Source organism: Pan paniscus, chromosome 2 (genome assembly GCF_029289425.2).
Source record: "Pan paniscus chromosome 2, NHGRI_mPanPan1-v2.0_pri, whole genome shotgun sequence".
Lineage (NCBI taxonomy): Eukaryota > Metazoa > Chordata > Mammalia > Primates > Hominidae > Pan > Pan paniscus.
In genome coordinates this window covers 11,830,867-11,848,936 of record NC_085926.1, presented here as the reverse complement: position 1 = coordinate 11,848,936, position 18,070 = coordinate 11,830,867, and the positions used below count along the sequence as shown (strand labels likewise).

The 18,070-nt window shown below is 44.9% G+C and overlaps 1 protein-coding gene across 5 annotated transcripts in view; it reads left to right on the top strand.

The window, feature by feature from the left end:
- Positions 1-8,154: 8,154 nt before the first annotated feature.
- Positions 8,155-18,070, top strand: part of TAMM41 (TAM41 mitochondrial translocator assembly and maintenance homolog) — a 124,780-nt gene continuing 114,864 nt past the window's right edge. For 4 of the 5 annotated variants that reach the window (XM_034955801.3, XM_055109497.2, XM_003826261.4 and 1 more), the window contains exons 1-3: positions 8,155-8,573; positions 10,864-11,046; positions 15,740-15,832. In XM_034955801.3, coding sequence (XP_034811692.1) covers positions 8,439-8,573; positions 10,864-11,046; positions 15,740-15,832 — 411 coding nt within the window. In that variant the 5' untranslated portion in view covers positions 8,155-8,438. The remainder of the gene's footprint in view (positions 8,574-10,863; positions 11,047-15,739; positions 15,833-18,070) is intronic. The other variant, XM_034955802.3, reaches the window with a different exon arrangement.

Here is an 18,070-nt window from a genome sequence, read left to right as displayed (position 1 = left end):
AAACAATCAAATTTCCTTGACAATTGTGTCTTTAACCATGAATATTGCCTTTCCTAACCACAGACAATTACTGTTTTACTTTGGTTATTCTCAAAAAGTGGTTTATGATCAGCTACAGCCCAAAATCTGCTTCTTTTAAAAAAAATCATAGAAAAGGCTCTGCCACAGACTTTTAAATACAGGTTTCTGGTAACTTTAGCTATCATACCATTAGACTAGGAAAGAACTTCCAGGACTCTAACTAAAAGGCTGATGTGTTTATAAAGATAGCTAACTCAACATCAAGCAGAACAAGGTTAATTACATTGAACTAAACTAATAAAAGACTAAACTGATTTTTTCACAGCCTCTTTTTTAAAAAACATTGCCAGTCCTTTTAATGTTTTGTTTTCAGAGTCAAAAAACTTTTTTGTTTCAGCTATTCGTAGCTTATAACAAATTGGGTAAAGTATACTTTTGTCAGCAAAATTTAAAACAGATATATTTCTCTTTACCTGGTTTATTTGGAATTTAGAAACTATTTGTGAGTATTCTTAATTTATGACAATATAGTTATTTACATAAGTTCAGTAAGAATCTGTTTTCTTTTGTAACATGACACAATTAGAGAAACTGGTTATGTTACCAAGGCTTTGACTGGAATGACCTATTTTCAGATATGACCAGACTATGTTGAGGAATTGACATCAACTTTACAGTGCTAATAAAAAGCCCCTTGAAGAGATTGGCCTAGGCTAGGCATGGCGGCTCACCCCTGTAATCCCAGCACTTTGAAAGGCCGAAGCGGTAGGATCACTTGAGGCCAGGTGTTCAAGACCAGCCTGGGCAACATGGCAAGCTCTTGTCTCTACAAAAAAAAATAAAATAAAAGCCAGGAGTGGTGGCATACATGTTTAGTCCCACCTACTTGAGAGATTGAGGCAGAGGAATGCTTGAGCCTAGGAGTTCAAGGCTGCAGTGAGCTATGATTACCACTGCACTCAGCCTGTGTAACAGAGGGAGGCCCTGTCTCAAAACAAACAAACAAACAAAAGATTGCCTGGTACCTTGTCTACATAGTTTCTTTACAAGAGTCCTGACCTGTGGTAAGTAAAGAATATCACTTCCTAACAGGCCCAGGAAGCTCAAGATATTTTGGGACCCCAAAAAGAGAGGAATTTACCCAGGTGAAAGGTGTCATTGGTAAGTGGCAACTATCTGAGCTGGTGGCGTGGGGGTAAGAAGGCTTTACCAAGACAGTTGTAGGTAAAGAAAGGCAGATTTAGTAGAGAAAGTATGAAAGTACATTGCAAAGGAGCAACAGGCAGAATCAGCAAGAGAGAAGCTGACTGCAAGGAAACAAAGGCTTGCTGGAGATTTTATAGGATGGTTCTTTGCTGTGTACTGAAAAGACCTTTGTGCAGTATTGATAACGCCAAGGTTACAGCGAGCTGTACAGGTGTCTGGTGATAAGTTGGGCACAGGAGGGCTACGTGTCCTGGACCACAAAGAAAGGCAGACTTATAGCTTATCTGCTTTCTTTCTTTGCTTTCCCGTGCTCTCACCAGCCTAACTCCTTTTCTCTAATTAGGACTTCACAAAAGGGTTACATATTCAGACCCTGGAGGTTTGGAAAGTGTCATTCTAAACGCTTTGTAGGAAGTAAGTCTAGGAAGATTGTACCTAGAGTTTTGTCAGTTCTGGGTCTGAACAAAGACATCCTCAGAGTCCAAAGCATAGAAATTCTTGGTTTTTTACACCCACAAGTTATAACCGTAATTCATGTGTTGAGAAATTCCTCAATCTCTCTCTTAGGCTATAGGATCCCCTGGTGCCTTCAGGCAAAAGAGGTCCGTGAAAATTAGTCTTGATTGGTTTGGGACGCTGAGATGATTCTGGGACAGCAAGAGAGTGCTTGGCACCAGCGCTTCCTAAATTTATGCCACAGAATATGAATCCCAGAAGACACTGAGAGAGAAGGTGGAGGGAGCAGAGGATGGAGGAAAACCTGGTCTGGGAGATTGGAAAATGCTACATGTTCTGCTTCTCTCTTGGAGATTCACAATGCTTATTAATATATTAATGCTCTGAGGAATCCCACATCAAAGATCTCGATTTGCCTCTGTTTAATCCAGAATTTCCCAAACTTAGCTGATAGAATTTTTTATCAAATAACCCTCCTTGGGACAAGCTGCTTTACACCAAACCCAGATCGCAGGCGTTCATGCCAGAGACAGACTTGGTATATGGTAACTAATTCTTTCTCTTCTAACTCAGTTCTTTGCCAATTCAGTTTCTCCCAAAATTCAGGACCAGTTCTACAGAGAGATAAAGTGGGCAGCTGCTGACCAGCTTGAATTTCAGGGATAGTGGAGAATCAGAAGGGTAAACACATACGTAGTACTCACTACATGTCAGAGATTGATCTAACCAGCTTAGTTGTCATGACAACTCTGGGAGGTAGACGCTCATATTATCCCCATTTTATACTTGTGGAAACTGAGACACAGAGCCAACTTGCACCAGGTCACACAGATCATCAGTGGCTGAGAATTGAAACCAAGCAGTCTCAATCCAGATTCCACATTCTGCCTCTCAGATGAGCTACCTGCTCTGCTCTTTGGAATTCCACCATTATTTATTCATTTCTTTGGTACTGTAAAAGTCTGTGGTCTTCCTGAACTCCACTGCAAAACACAGTGTCCTCCTAGAATGAGGATTCTAAGACCCAGTATGGAGGCCATTCTTTCTCCTTAGAATTTTTTCACGGTGTACTCTCTGGTGAACTGCTGGTCATCTTCCAAGGTCTAATCCAAACGTCATCCCTCTAAGAAGCTTTCCCAGAAACCCTGAAGAAAAAGTAACCCCTGCTGTCTTACCATTGCGGTGGTATAGATCTGGTTTATACTCTCCATAGTGTATTTTTTTTTTGCATGCATGTGAATTTTTTGCCACCAGACTATAACATTTTCAAATGCTGAAATTTTGTTTCAGGCACTGTACTAGGCACTAAAGGACAGAAAGATTAATAAGATATGGTTCCTGACCTCAAAGGGCCCCTAAGCCTTTTATAACTGTACTTGATGGACATATCTGATATTTAAGACAAGAGCTAGAGAGCTAAAAGCAAAGGGTTAGGAAGGCACAGAGAACAGAACGCTTTGATAGCTGAGCTGGGACTAAAGGATGAGGAAGGTTTCAATGGGAGAATGAATCAATGAATGAATGGGTCCCTTGGTGAAATGAACACCCCGTGTTATTTTTCTCGTGCAAGAGGAAAGGGATCGGACTTGGAGGCTGTATTAGCAGCTGCCATTAGCCCTGTGACTTCAGGCACATCACTTCTTTTTTCTAAGCTTCAGTTTATCCATCTGTAAAACTGAAATAATAGCCACTAATTTCCCAGGATTTGTTTTAAGAGCTAAATAAAATCATGTCTGCAAAGTGCTTTGTGTAAAATGCTAAACGCCATAAAGATGTAGGTATAATTATGCTTCTTAATTCCTTTTGTACATTGTCTCTTAAGAATTCAGGAGGATGGTCTCCATTGATTGAAAGCTTACTCCAGGCGCTATTCTATGTACTTTCTAGATACTGTTTCATTTGCTGTCACAACAACCCTGTGAGTGAGGTGTCATTACTCTCCCCAGGCTGCACATGAGGAAAGGAAAGCACAGAGAGGCTAAGTCTTCTTGTCCAAGGTCACAGAGCTATTACATCCTGGGGCCTGGATTCCAACCCAGGTGGTACCTTCAAGCCCCTGATCAGACACTAAAGATGTATTAAGATGCTCTCAGTTGGCTGGGCATAGTGGCTCACGCCTGTAATTCCAGCACTTTGGGAGGCCTAGGTGGGTGGATTGTTCGAGCTCAAGGGCTCAAGACCAGCCTGGACAACATGGTGAAACCCCATTCTCTACAAAAATACAAAAATTAGCCAGGTGTGGTAGTACATGCCTGTAATCCCAGCTACTCAGGAGGCTGAGGTGGGAGGATCACTCGAGCCTGGGAGGCAGAGGTTACAGTGAGCCGAGATCGTGCCATTGCACTCCAGCCTGGGTGACAGAGTGAAACCCTGTCTCAAAAAAAAAAAGAAAAGAAAAGAAAGAAAAGAAAAGAAAAAACGAAAAAATGCTCCCAGTCTGTCCCAGTTCTAACCATCAATCAGCCGAGAATGGACAAATGGGACAGGGTGACCCACCTCTGACAAGATGGAGATCAAGACCCCTCTCCTTCCCCTCCATCAGCAGACCAATTGAACATGTGGCTAATTGTAAGAACCACTGAGCCTGGATTTTTATTCTTCCCCAAACATTTTTCTCTCCTGTACTTAAACACTGATTAGAAAAAAAAAAAAAAAAAGCATTAAAGCCATAGATATTTTTTTACAGGGCTTTTAAAAAAAAATGGATTACGTGGATTAGATGAACCTTCTCCTAGTGAAAGCCTGACAAGGTCATTATTAAGGAATACAAAGACAACTGCTAGATAAATCAGAAGAATGAGGCCCAATATTCAGTCGAGTCACCAGGCATTTATCTATATTTGTAAGTGGCTCTCTAACATGTTTATTTCATTGGTATAAGCTTTCCAACAGAACCCTAAAGCGATTATATAGAACACTGGGTCTTCCTAATAGCCTCTAATTTCACAAGCCATGGTAATTTAAAAGAGAGTGGGTGGATGAAGGGCCAGGAGCAGGGAGATTTCTGCTGAAGAATACAAGTGTGTTCGTGGCTATGTTGCTTCTGCCTCTTTCTGGGGAAAGGCAAAATGCACACAGGAATGTGATGGAAACTTCCAGCTGGTGGTTTTGCATTGCAGGAAGAAAAGTGTTTGTGAACATGAAAATTGCTGATAATTGGGTGTGAACGCCTGTAAGGGAGACAAATGGAGAAACATTGCAGCATCTTTATTTCTATCAAGGGCTGAACTCTGCTGGTGGGTGTGTGAATTGGCACCATCTTTTGGAGGGGAATTTAGCAGTGTGCTGACACTCTGACCCAGCAATTCCCCTTCTAGGAATCTATCTTATAGCAATACTTGTTTATGCACAAAAAATGTACAAGGATGCTCATGATAGCATTGTTTGCAGGTGTGAAAACAAATACCCTACATCCATCAACAACAAAATGTTTAAACAGGCCAGGACGCCTGTAACCCCAGCACTTTGGGAGGCCGAGGCGGGTGGATCACTTGAGGTCAGGAGTTCGAGACCAGCCTGGCCAACATAGTGAAACCCCTGTCTCTACGAAAAATACAAAACTTAGCCAGATATGATGGCGGGCACCTGTAACCCCAGCTACTCAGGAAGCTAAGGCAGGAGAATCACTTCAACCCGGATGGTGGAGGTTGCAGGGAGCCTAGATTGTGCCACTGCACTCCAGCCTGGGTGACAGAGCAAGACTCGCTCTCAAAAAAAAAAAAAAAGAAAGAAACAAAAGAAAAGAAAAGAAAGAAAGAAAGAAAGAGAAAGAAAATGTTTAAACACTTTCTTTAAAACAAAAAATTTTAAACAAAATTATGGCATATCCGTATCTTAGAATAATTTGCTACTAATACATGGAATGAGGGAAATCTATATATTCTGACACAGAACATTGTCCCTGATATGCTAAGTGCAAAAAAAGCAAATTGCAAAATAGTATCTATCCTAGGAATCCACTTAAAATTGTTTTTAATGTTAATATATTCATAGAAAAATATTGGAAGGAATATGTGCCAAAGATTACCGTGGCTATTTCTGGGGCATGATGTATGTATTTCATAATGTTTACATTTTTATGAACATGGATTACTTTTGCAAACAGGAAAAATCCAATGAGGTTGAATTATTTCCCCAAGGGAAGGAAGGAAATAAAAAAGGAACCGGCTGGTAATGAGATTTATTCACTGTCTTTGGGTGAGAGGCTTCAGTGTAATTCCACGGTGAGTGCACTCTGATTCCGGCACCCTGGGCAAGGGCGATATGTAGTAAAAATGAACGGAAGTGACCATGCCCACACCAGGGGCCGCAGACAAACGGCCTCTCTCCGCTCCCTTGCGCTGGTCTCCTGCTTGTTGCTGTGGCTACTGCTGCTGCTCCTGACCCTTGGCTGATGCCTGAGTGCCTGCTTTCTTCCCATTTCCTTCTCTCACCCTGCAAGCCGCTGTAGAGGACATTTAAACATGGTGGTAAAGACCTTGGCCTTTAGAGGTAGGTAGCCCTTGGTTCAAACCCCGACTTCACCACTTTCCTGTGTGACTTTGGAACATTTACTGCTCCTTTTAGGACCTCTGTTTCCTCATATGAAAAATATCATCATCTTAGAGAACCTGCCTCATAGGATCTTTGGAGTGATGAAAAGAAACAAGTATAAAAAGCCTGGGTGCGGTGGCTCACGCCTGTAATTCCAGCACTTTGGGAGGCTGAGGTGGGCAAATCACTAGAGGTCAGGAGTTCGAGACCAGCCTGGCCAACACAGTGAAACCCTGTCTCTACTAAAAATACAACAATTAGCCAGGCATGCTTGCTTGAACCCATGAGGCAGAGGTCACAGTGAGCTGAGATCGTGCCACTGCACTCCAGCCTGGGCAACAGAGCAAGACTCGGTCTCAAAAAAAAACAAAAACAGAAAAGCCCCAAAGAAGTCTAAAAAGTGCCTGGGCATACTAAGTGCTTAATAATGACACCTATTATTAGTATTATTGTCACCGAGTCCTTTCAATTCTTTCTTGGTTGAATTTTCCCATCTATCTTCTGCCTGATAAACTCCTACCCAGCTTCCAGGCCTGGCTCAAAATGCCATCATTGTGAAACCTCTTCTGGTCCCTTTCCCCAACACCCAGAACTGACTGACATTCCCACTGGAGGGACATTACATTCCCGCACTGCGCTGGGTACCTGGCTGCATTACCCAAATTCTACTCTGATTTGCAGGTCTGTCTCCTCTCCTCTATAGACCCCTAGCTCCTGCAGGGCAGCAGGCAGCTCAGATCTCTTCATCTCAGTGCAGGCCCAGAGTGTGAGTGCAAGTAATCATTTTTCCAATTGATTTAATCCCATCCCTGCTTCTAAGACCTTGGCCTAGCCGATTCCAGTTCATGGGGGAACTATGATAACAACTGTCTAATCAGTCCCCCACAATTCAGGCTAACATGTGAATTACATAAGTCCTTGCTCAAAACCCTTCAAGGACAGAGCAGAATTTTCGAAAAAATCCCAGAGTTGGAGCCAGACCTGGGTTTAGCTCTAGTTTTGCCACAGGCTGATGTGATCCTATCACCTGGCTTTACCTCTCTAAGCCTTAGCTTGGCCATCAGTAAAACCAAGGCCCTCCTGCCACAGGGCACTAGAGGGTGCTCAGTGAGAAGTGCATGTGAAAATGTGTCAACATTACCTGAATGTTAGCTATTACTATTTCTATTATTTTTGAGAGGTAGTGTATTTTGGGGAGGAAGGAGAGGGTAGTTGAAAAAGTTTCTGTCCTGGAAGTCAAACCACCTCCTGAATGGTAATCTTCAGCAAGTTTCTCCAGTCATACAAAGAGGAGAGCTGTAAGATTTTTCTACTCCTAGGGTCCTGTTTCCTCCAGAAACTGCATTTGAAGCACCCTTTGTGAGACCATTCCACAAGGCAAGGGGGCAAAAACTATGATCCACCCTTGAAATTAAATGCAAGTATCAGAGAACGTCTGTGCAGTCCTTTACCACGCACTCCCATATCCACCCTTGTATTTGAAAAGGGCTTTAGCGTGAAGAAGTCTCGGTCAAATCTTGACGGTGGTATTCTCTACATGGCGGGATTGGGCATCATTTTAATTTTGTGTTTTTCCAAATCTTCGAAATCTGCAATTTTGGAACTAGAGAGATGATGGGTGCACAGTATTGTCAAGGTACTAAATGCTACTACACTGTCCATTTCAGAACGGCTACTTCCATATTATGTGAGTGTCGCCTCGCTTAAAAACCTTCAATACGCTCACGATTTTATAGTCATTCTTTAAACCGTAGTTTGAAGAGAGAAGTACAGAGGATATCAAGGCTCAGGGCCCGCGGAGTCGGGTGACGCTCGCCTCCGCCGATTTGTCCAAGTCGCAACTTAGTCGCCAGCCTGTAGGGCACTCCTCCGACCACGAGGGGACAATGCAAAGCCTCGCGTTCCCCACACTAAGGCGAGCACCGCCTCTTGCGTCTTGGAAGCGCCTGTGCGTGCGTGGGGCGTAGCAAGGGACGGAAGCTCTGCCGGTGCGACCGCCGCCCACCCGAGCCTATCTGGGCTGCGTCTTGCTGCAGCTGCTCTTCGTGGCCCAACGCCCCAATCCTTGCCTGTCCTTGCAGTCCCACCCCACACTCAGCCTTGTGTCCCTCGATCCAGTCTCCGACTTCCATTTCCCACCCTAAACCGCCTACCCGGTGTCTGTTCCCCGCCCGGTTGTCCTCGCCCTGCTGCGCTGAGTGTCCCCTGTTAGCCTCGACCCCATGGCGCTGCAGACGCTGCAGAGCTCGTGGGTGACCTTCCGCAAGATCCTGTCTCACTTCCCCGAGGAGCTGAGTCTGGCTTTCGTCTACGGCTCCGGGGTGTACCGCCAGGCAGGGCCCAGTTCAGACCAGAAGGTGAGCCCGGGCAGCCCCACGACGGGGAACTGTCTGTTCTCACGAGTCCCGTTTTGCCCTCGATTCCTTCAGAGCCGGAGAGCTGCCTGTCCGCTCTGCACACTCCACGTGTCCACTAGCAGAGTGAACCATAGGCCTGCCTTCCTAGTATAACGACAGCGCGAGTTGAAGCGACGGTGTTGAAGGGATACTTAGGAATCCACGTGGGTCTAGAGCAGGAGAAGCAGTTAGGCAGAAGGAAAAACTGCTGCAGGGGCAAGTGGAAGAAAGGAAAAGAAATCGTTATCAGGTTCTTTCAGTGTTTTCAGTCGGCTGGACATCGGAATTTTCTGGGGAGCTTTTAAGAAAATCCTAATGCTCGGGTTCCGCCGATGGAGATTCTGATTTAATTGGTTTGGGATGAGGCCTGGGCTTCAGGAATTTAAGAAACGTCCCAGGTGATTCTAATGCGCAGCCAAGTTTGTTGAGAGTCACCTCTATAAATGTAGGAGAAAATGAAAATGATCTTCTGACTTCAGGAAGTTGGCGGACTGGTTGTAGGACCAGGGCAGGTGCAGTGAAAGTAACTAACGTCAAAAGTTAGTGCGTGACGAGTATATTTACCCTCGCTCAGCACTTTTAACAAGGGTCTGTTTGAGACTAGGCATTGTTACTTTTCAGAGTTGGCTCAGCACAGCCTCAGTAAGGGTACAGTTTTCCTTGTAATTTGCAGAATTCAGTGTGCAGGTTTTAATGGGGCCCCCTGCGTCTGGATACCTGGCTGTAGTCTGTCTTCTGATTAACATCCTGCCTGTTCACTTCCTGGTGAGGCCATCTATGCTGCTGCTTGGATTTCCTCTGTTTCCCACTTACACTACTATTTAATATTTTTCTTTAAATTGGCAGCATATGAGAAATTATAGGTTATTATAGGCTAGTTATTTTTCCCGAATATACCTTAACATAATTACACATTTTTTAAAGACATGTTTATTCCATACCTGCCTCGCCACCAAATCTTAAGTGTCCCCAGTGGTCTGTAGAGTCACACTCTACAGAGCAGGCGTTAGCCTCCTGATGGCCACCTCTTCATTCTTCCATGGAGGTTTTCCTTTGAGTAGACCTGGAATTCCCTGCAAGAAAAGGTCCTTCCTTCCCATTCCCTCACTTTTGATTCCTTACATTCAAGTGAACAAGTTGTAGATTCCAACACCTACATCTTTCTCACATCAGTCCCCATCCTTAGTGCCTTAGCTAATATAATTTCATTTCTCCCCTGGAATCTTGCCATGGCTTCAGATCTAATTCCCCCCACCCCCTTAGTCCCTCTTCTTTCCAGTCAGCTCTTCTGCAGGAAAATTTTCTAGCATGGCAAACAGCCTCCCTCTCTGATCTCATCTCCCACCGCATAAATATTCTATTTCAGTCATATCTGACAGCAGCTTCCAGAACATGCTGGCTCCCATATCCACAGAGCACTTTCCTCCAACACGGCTCCCTACCCTTCCCTGTGCTTCCCCCAGTGCTTCCAGCAAGTCTGTTTAACTCACGTGTCCTTCAAGACTCAGATTTGTCATCTCTAGGAGAATTTCTCCCTCCTGTGCCCCTGATCTGATCCCTATTCTGAGTGCAGTTAGTACATTTTGCATTCCTCTATCAAGTCAATGTAGTGATAATTTGTTTATTCTCTCCAGTAGACTCTGAGCTCTATACTTCTACCCTAGGGCCTGTCAGAGTTCATTACTTATGTACTCAATAAGTGGTTGGTGAATGGGTAAGAGATAAAATAACTGACTTCCTTTTATATAGTATTTTGTAGAGTTTATCCAGGTGGTGCTAATTTGATCTGGAAGAAAAGCGGAGCACATTTAGCTACATTTGTGAAAGGCAGTGTAGTGCAGTGGTTCAGCACACAGAGTTTGGAGCCAGACCTCTTAGGTCTGCCACTCACAAGCTCTGTGTCCTTGGGCAAAGAGCATCCCCTGTGCCTTGGTTTCTTATAAAATTGAGATAATAGCAGTAGCTACCTTGTAGGGTTGTGTTGAGGATAAATGGAGTGACTGCGTATGTTACCCATAAAGTGTTTAAAGAATGCTGGCACAACAATACATGTTAAAGAAGTGTTTGCTATTATTACATTGATGAAAACAAAGCTCATATTTGTTCCAGAGACTCGCTCACGTTTCTGATGACAGCACCAGGCCTTCTGACTATTGATGATAATTGCGTAGTATGTTAGAGCTTTTCCATGCTCTCTTGCTGCCTATCTAGGAATTAATACTGAAATTATTCTTTTTTCTTCACTCCACAGAATGCTATGCTGGACTTTGTGTTCACAGTAGATGACCCTGTCGCATGGCATTCAAAGAACCTGAAGAAAAATTGGAGTCACTACTCTTTCCTAAAAGTTTTAGGGCCCAAGATTATCACGTCCATCCAGAATAACTATGGCGCTGGAGTTTACTACAATTCATTGATCATGTGTAATGGTAGGGTAAGTGACTGCTGGCCTTTGTCTTAACTTGGCTGGTTATTTACCTGGGTTATTAGAGTGCCAGCTAAATATGTATGTTCTTGTGGTCAGGAAACATTCACACTCCTGCTGGACGTTGTTATAGTCGGGAAATATGTATGTTTTTGTAGTATGTATATTCTTATAGTCAGGAAACATTCACACTCCTGCCAGACGTCTTGAACTTGGGGACAGAGCAGGGACTGGAGTCCTTCCTCATGTCCCATTAACTGTCATTGCAGTGTGAGGAGGTGGTTGGGTGTGACTGACTTATTTTATTTTTGTTATTTTTTTGAGACGGAGTTTTGCTCTTGTTGCCCAGGCTGGAGTGCAGTGGTGTGATCGCAGCTCACTGCAACCTCCGCCTCACGGGTTCAAGTGATTCTCCCGCCTCAGCCTCCCAGTTAGCTGGGATTACAGGCGTGTGCCACCTTTTAGGAGAGACAGGGTTTCACCATGTTGGCCAGGCTGGTCTCGAACTCCTGACCTCAGGTGATCTGCCCGCCTCAGCCTCCCAAAGTGCTGGGATTACAGGCGTGAGCCACTGAGCCCGGCCACACTGACTTTATTTTTTTGTTTTTGGCCAAGTGGTTCTCAAGTTTTAGTGTGCATCAGAATCCCCTAGGTTGTGTGTCTGTTGGACACACAGATTGCTGGGCCCCACCCCCAGAGTTCTGATCACTAGGTCTGGGGTAGGGATTGAAGATTTGCATCTCTTAACACACTTCCAAACAGTGCTGAAGCTGCTGGTCTAGAACCATTGGTCTGGTCAGTGGGAGGAATAGGCAGGCCAATTTAGGGTCAGGTTGGAGATTGATTTTATCTAGAAGGAGGGGCAGACACCCCCAGGAAGAAGTTGGAAGTGAAGAGGATATCACAGGTGATTGAGAGCATGTGTGTCAGGTGATAGACGGGAACCTCTTGGTGCCAGGAGATGCGTGGAATTTGACAGTGGGCTGTTGGAGAGCAGGTAAGTTGCATGGATTCCTGCTGGTGGGTCATCTGACAGCAGGAACTTTGCTGAACTGTCTTTCAGCTGAAGCATCGCAGTCTCCAAGAGAGCTGTCAAGACCTAGGCAGAACCCCAACCTGCAAGGATCAGTAGGGGTCTAAATCAGATGCTTCCTAGAGCTTCCCTGGGCCAGGGATGACATATGGGTTTCACTTGCTGTGCCAGCTCTGCCACTCATTGTTCAAGGCAGTCAGACTTTGACAGGCATCGAGCCACCTGGAGATCCCATTTAAATGCAGATCCTGACTCAGTTGGTCTGAGATGGAACCTGAGATTCTGCTTTTTTTTTTTCTTTTTCTTTTTTTGAAACAGGGTCTGGCTCTGTCACCCAGGCTAGAATGCAGTGGCACCATCTCCGCTCATTGCAATCTCTGCCTCCCGGGCTCAAGCCATCTACCTGTCTCAGCCTCCCAAGTAGCTGGGGCTACAGGCACATACCACCATGCCTGGCTAATTGTTGTATTTTTTGTAGAGACAGGGTTTTGCCATGTTGCCCAGGCTGGTCTTGAACTTCTGACCCCAAACAGTCCTCCCAAAGTACTGGGATTACAGGTGTGAGCCACCATGCCCCACCAAGATTCTGCTTTTTTTTTTTTTTTGAGATGGAGTTTTGTTCTTGTTGCCCAGGCTGGAGTGCAATGGCGCGATCTCTGCTCACTGCAACCTCCGCCTCCCGGGTTCAAGCGATTCTCCTGCCTCAGCCTCCCAAGTAGCTGGGATTACAGAGCCCACTACTGTAATCATGTCCGGCTAATTTTTTGTGTTTTTAGTAGAGTGGGGTTTCACCATGTTGGCCAGGCTGGTCACGAACTCCTGACCTCAGGTGATCCACCCGTCTCGGCCTCCCAAAGTGCTAGGATTACAGGCGTGATTCTGCATTTGTTATAAGCTCCCAAGTGATGCCAATGCCATTGGTCAAAGGCCCACGCTTTAAAGGGCAGGAGGTTGGAGTACTGACTTGAGAAGGATTTGAAGGTCTGTCTGAACTTGGCTAAGGAGTGAGTGTTGTTATTGACTGGTGACGTCTGCATACCCCTTGGGCCATATATTTGCTTTTCCGGTTGAGATCCAACCCTGCTTCACCTGTATTTTGCAGTTGAGGAAACTGAAGTTCAGAGAGAGGAAATGACTTCCATAAGGTTGTGCAGCTAGTTTGCAATAGGTCCCCTGACTTCCAGGCCCGTGGTGTTTCTGTTACCTCCCAGTGGTTACTTGTCTGCAGCTAGAAGGGCTTTCTGCAGTGCTGCTGCTGGAGTTGGGGGAAAAAAGCTGACACTCAGCACAGCCTTCTGCATCCACTTGAGTCATGCAGGACACTTAGCTTTGTTCTATCTCCACAGTTAATATTATGCCAAACCTACCTGTAATTAGTAATTTTCAAGCAATATTATAAGTTCCAGTGACCAAATGTTTGGGCATAATTATATACCAAAAGACTACTTTTTAATTGATAATTTTTAACTGCTTTTTATATATTTGCAGCCTGAGAAGGCTGTTTGGATACTGAGGTTCAGCAAAGTGGGTCTGAAGATACTTGTTTATGCAAATGGGACTTTGTAACCTGGGAAATCTACAGGATTTATACAAATTATTATTGAAATAGGCTTAACTGTCCGGGCACCGCAGCTCATGCCTGTAATCCTAGCACTTTGGGAGGCCAAGGTGGATGGATTGCTTGAGCCCAGGAGTTCAAGACCAGCCTGGGCAACATGGTGAAACCCTGTCTCTACAAAAAATACGAAAATCAGTCAGGCGTGATGGTGCATGCCTGTGGTTCCAGCTACTCTGGAGACTGAGGTGGGAGGATCACTGGAGCCCAGGGAGTTAGGGCTGCAGGGAGCCAAAATCATGCCACTGCACTCCAGCATGGGCAACAGAGTAAGACTCTGTCTCAAAAAAAAAAAATAGAAATGGGCTGAACTATAATTTCTTTTTTTAGCATGAATAAAGAAGTTTTATTTTTGGATATTGCTTTGTAATTACAAAAGTGTTTGAAATAGTCAGTAGCAAAAGAGAAATTCACTATGTAAAGCACGTCAGTGAAAACTTCTAATTAAAGGAAAATTTCTTGTACTTTGTAATGAAAAGAGCATTGGAAGACCAGACTGAAATTCTGGGACCTAGTTTTGACTCTGCTACTACTGGTGCCACCTTGAGCATGTCATTTGTTGTCTCTGAGCTTTAGGTTTTTTATTTCTCAAATGAGGAACATGAACTAAATTATCACTTCTCAAACTGTCTTTGGGGAAGGACAAGTTTTTTTTACTCCCAATCCACTGAGGACCAATACTAGATAGCATCTAAGAGCCATTCCACCTTTAACATCACATGGACCTAAGTTGAAATAGTGGTCACCTTGTAATTGCCTGGTGGGTTCTTCCTGCCTGTCGCATGGACAAAATCGGTTCACTGGGACTGTGGTATTGCTGTAAAGAGTTTAATTAGGCCAGGCATGGTGGCTCACACCTGTAATCCCAACACTTTTGGAGGCCGAGGCGAGTGGATCACCTGAGGTCAGGAGTTTGAGACCAGCCTGGCCTACAGGATGAAATCCTGTCTGTACTAAAAATAGCAAAAAATTAGCCAGATGTGGTACCGCGTGCCTGTAATCCCAGCTACTCAGGAGGCTGAGGTGCAAGAATGGCTTGAACCCAGGAGGTGGAGGTTGTGGTGAGCTGAGATTGCGCCAGTGCACTCCAGCCTGGGTGACAGAGTGAGACTCCATCTTAAAAAAAAAAAAATGAGTTTAATTAACATTAATGTGAGGCTGGGCACACAGGAGAACTGGTGTTGTCACTCAGATCACTCTCCCTGAAAGCTCGGAAGTTAGGGTTTTTGAAGGATAGTTTGGTGAGCAGGGGACTAGGGAATGGGTGCTGCTCATTGGTTGGGGATGCAATCATACAGGTGTGGAAGACAGTCCTCATGGGCTGAGTGGGCCTTTTGCTGAGGGAGGGGCAACAGGACCAATTGAGTGTTGAGTCATGGTTCTGGGTGGGGTCAGTCAGTTGCTGGAATGCAAAAGTCTGAAAACATCTCAAAAGACCAATCTTAGGTTCTACAGTAGTGATGTTATCTATAGGATTAATTGGAGAACTCACAAGTCTTGGGACCTCTGGACACGTGTCTCCTGAGCAGTAAGACATCATAGAAACTATCCCAACATTTTAGCAGAATTCAGGCCCTTCCCATAACCCTAATCTTGTGGACTTTCATTAGTTTTACAAAGGGGATTTCAGCTCTGGACTGGGGAGGGGAACAGTTTTAGGGAGGGACTATTATCATCCTTGCCTTAAAATTAAACTATAAACTATATTCCTCCCCCTTGATTGGCTTGACCTATGCCCAGGCATGAGCTTGGATAGCCAGCCTGTGAGGCTGGCAGCAAGATGGAGTCAGCCATGCTAGACTTCTCTGTTATAATCTTGTGAAGACAGTTGCAACCTCCCCTTACATACCCTAGGGGCTAAATCAGTCTTGGACACTTAACCTCTCAAAAGTTTTGGTGGAGATGTGTGTTTTCACAAGTCAGGTGTTTTGAGTGGCTTTGGAATCAAGGTACTGCTCTGGTCAAGAATTTTATCTGTTTCCTTATATTTTATACTTGTATAAGCAATAACATGGTATTTTACTCCTTTTTGTGCCATTTCTTTTTTCCTTCAGCTTATCAAATATGGAGTTATTAGCACTAACGTTCTGATTGAAGATCTCCTCAACTGGAATAACTTATACATTGCTGGACGACTCCAAAAACCGGTGAGTGTTTTATAGGCTGCACAGTTAAGGATGCCTTTCCTCTCTGAGCCTAACCTTACTTTGATCATTGTGATTGCAATGAGATGGAACTCTGGAAATAGAAATGAGTTTCTGACTCTTCCTATTCCCTATAAAATTTATTGCCAAATAATATCCACATATTCTATTGTGATATAAGAAGAAATATGTATTTGGTTTTTTTCCTTGGGCTCCTGGTTCAGAGGTCCTAAAATCTTTGGAATATCTGAGTGTTAGGGATGAGAGGGTGTTTTATTATTCATAACAAGTTCCTTTCAGTCGTACCTGAGTTTATACTAATAAAGTGACTCTTGATGGGCCCCTAGATAGATTCAGGATAGGGCTGGTTGCCAGGGAGCCAGCCGTGTGATAAGAGGCTGGACCTTTCAGGCCCCCTACTCCCACCTTCACAGAGGGGAAAAGGGCTGGAGATTGGGCCAATCACCAATGGCCAATGATTTAATCAGTTGTGCATAGGCAGTGGAACCTCCATAAAAAAAAGGGGGTTCTGGGAACTTCTGGGTTGGTAAGCACATCAAGGTGCTGGGAGGGTGACGTGCCCGGAGAAGTCGTGGCGCTCCACACCCTTCTGCTACCCCATATCTTGCCAAGCATTTCTTCCATTTGGCGGTTCCTCAGTTGTGTCCTTCATAATAACCAAGTACATGCAAGAAAAGTGCCTTCCCGGCTGGGTGTGGTGGCTCACACCTGTAATCCCAGGACTTTGGTAGGCCAAGGAGGGCGGATCATTTGAGGTCAGGAGTTCAAGACCAGCCTAGCCAAAGTGGTGAAACCCCGTCTCTACTAAAAATACAAAAAAAGTACCTGGGCGTGGTGGCACATGCCTGCAATCCCAGCTACTGGGGGAGGCTGAGGCAGGAGAATCGCGTGAACCTGGGAGATGGAAATTGCAATGAGCCGAGATCACACCACCGCACCCCAGCCTGGGCGACAGAGTGAGACTCCGTCTTAAAAACAACAACAACAAAAAAAATGCCTTCCTGAGCTCTGTGAGCCATTCTAGCAAATTATGAAACCAGAGGAAAGGGGAAGTAGCCCCCATCCCTTTCTAGTGAACGATCAGAGTACAGGCAGCCTGGACTTGTGATTGGTGTCTGAAGTGGGGGAGGCTTGTGGAACTGAGCCCATAACCTGTGGGATCTGACTGTGACTCCAGGTAGCTAGGGTCAGCATCGAATTCAGTTGTAGGACACTCAGTTGGTGTCTGGAGGGCTGGAGAATTGGTTGGTGTGACACCCACATTTGGTGTCAGAAGTGCTGGGAGTAGAAGCCGGGTCACAGTCCACTCTCCCTCCTGCTGCCCTCCCCCTCAAGATTCTCCAATGACTGGATCGGGCTCCAAGTTGACCCATTTGGGCTGGGAAGGGTGGCAGAGGAGGTGCCTGGTGCCTCAGTGGAGCCTCCGTTAGCACCACCCAGTCACCTTGTCTGCTAGGACATGTATCATGGAGGCACCGTTTGTCCACTGATGCATCCCAAGGGCAGTGCCTGAGTCGTGGGATCCTTCAGTAACCATTGAATAAATGAATGCACCAAGTAGTCATTCCAAGGGACTGGTGTTCCCATCCCTTTTATTCTCTTTCTCAGGCCAGTGGTGATGCTTTCTCTATTGTCTTAGCTCTTTTGGGACACAGTTAGAGGAGGCTGTGGGGAGTCGGCTTCTCCCTGGGCTTTAGTAGAAACAGGAAACAAACACAAAACAGGAAAAAAAAAAGTGGGAGAGAACTTAAACTTTTAACAAGTATTTGCAATGTCACTTTTCTTTTTTTTTTTTTTCCAGATAATCAGTCTGTGCTCTGAGAAAGGGTCTTTCCATAGTTTGAGAACTGTGTTAAATAGTTACAGTTGCTAATCTCACACTTCCTACTATAAGGAAGATTTTCACCGTGCGTGAGAGGGTCCCAGGCTCCACAGGAGGCCGATGGATTGTTCTCGAGTGTCTCCCCCAACAGTGATGTGCTGCTTCTGTAGCTATCTATGGGAAAAATGACAGATTTCCATAGCCTTAGCTCACTGGTTTGTGTCATAAACATCTCTTTACTGATGTGCATGGGCTGTCTGGATTCTCCTGCTTTGCACCTGGGCTTACAATTTCATAGTGTAGCTCCTTAAAATGTCCAGAAACACTCGATCCGGGCAGGGGTTACACAGGTATACACGTGGACAAATTTATCAAACTGTACCTTTAAGATGTGTGCA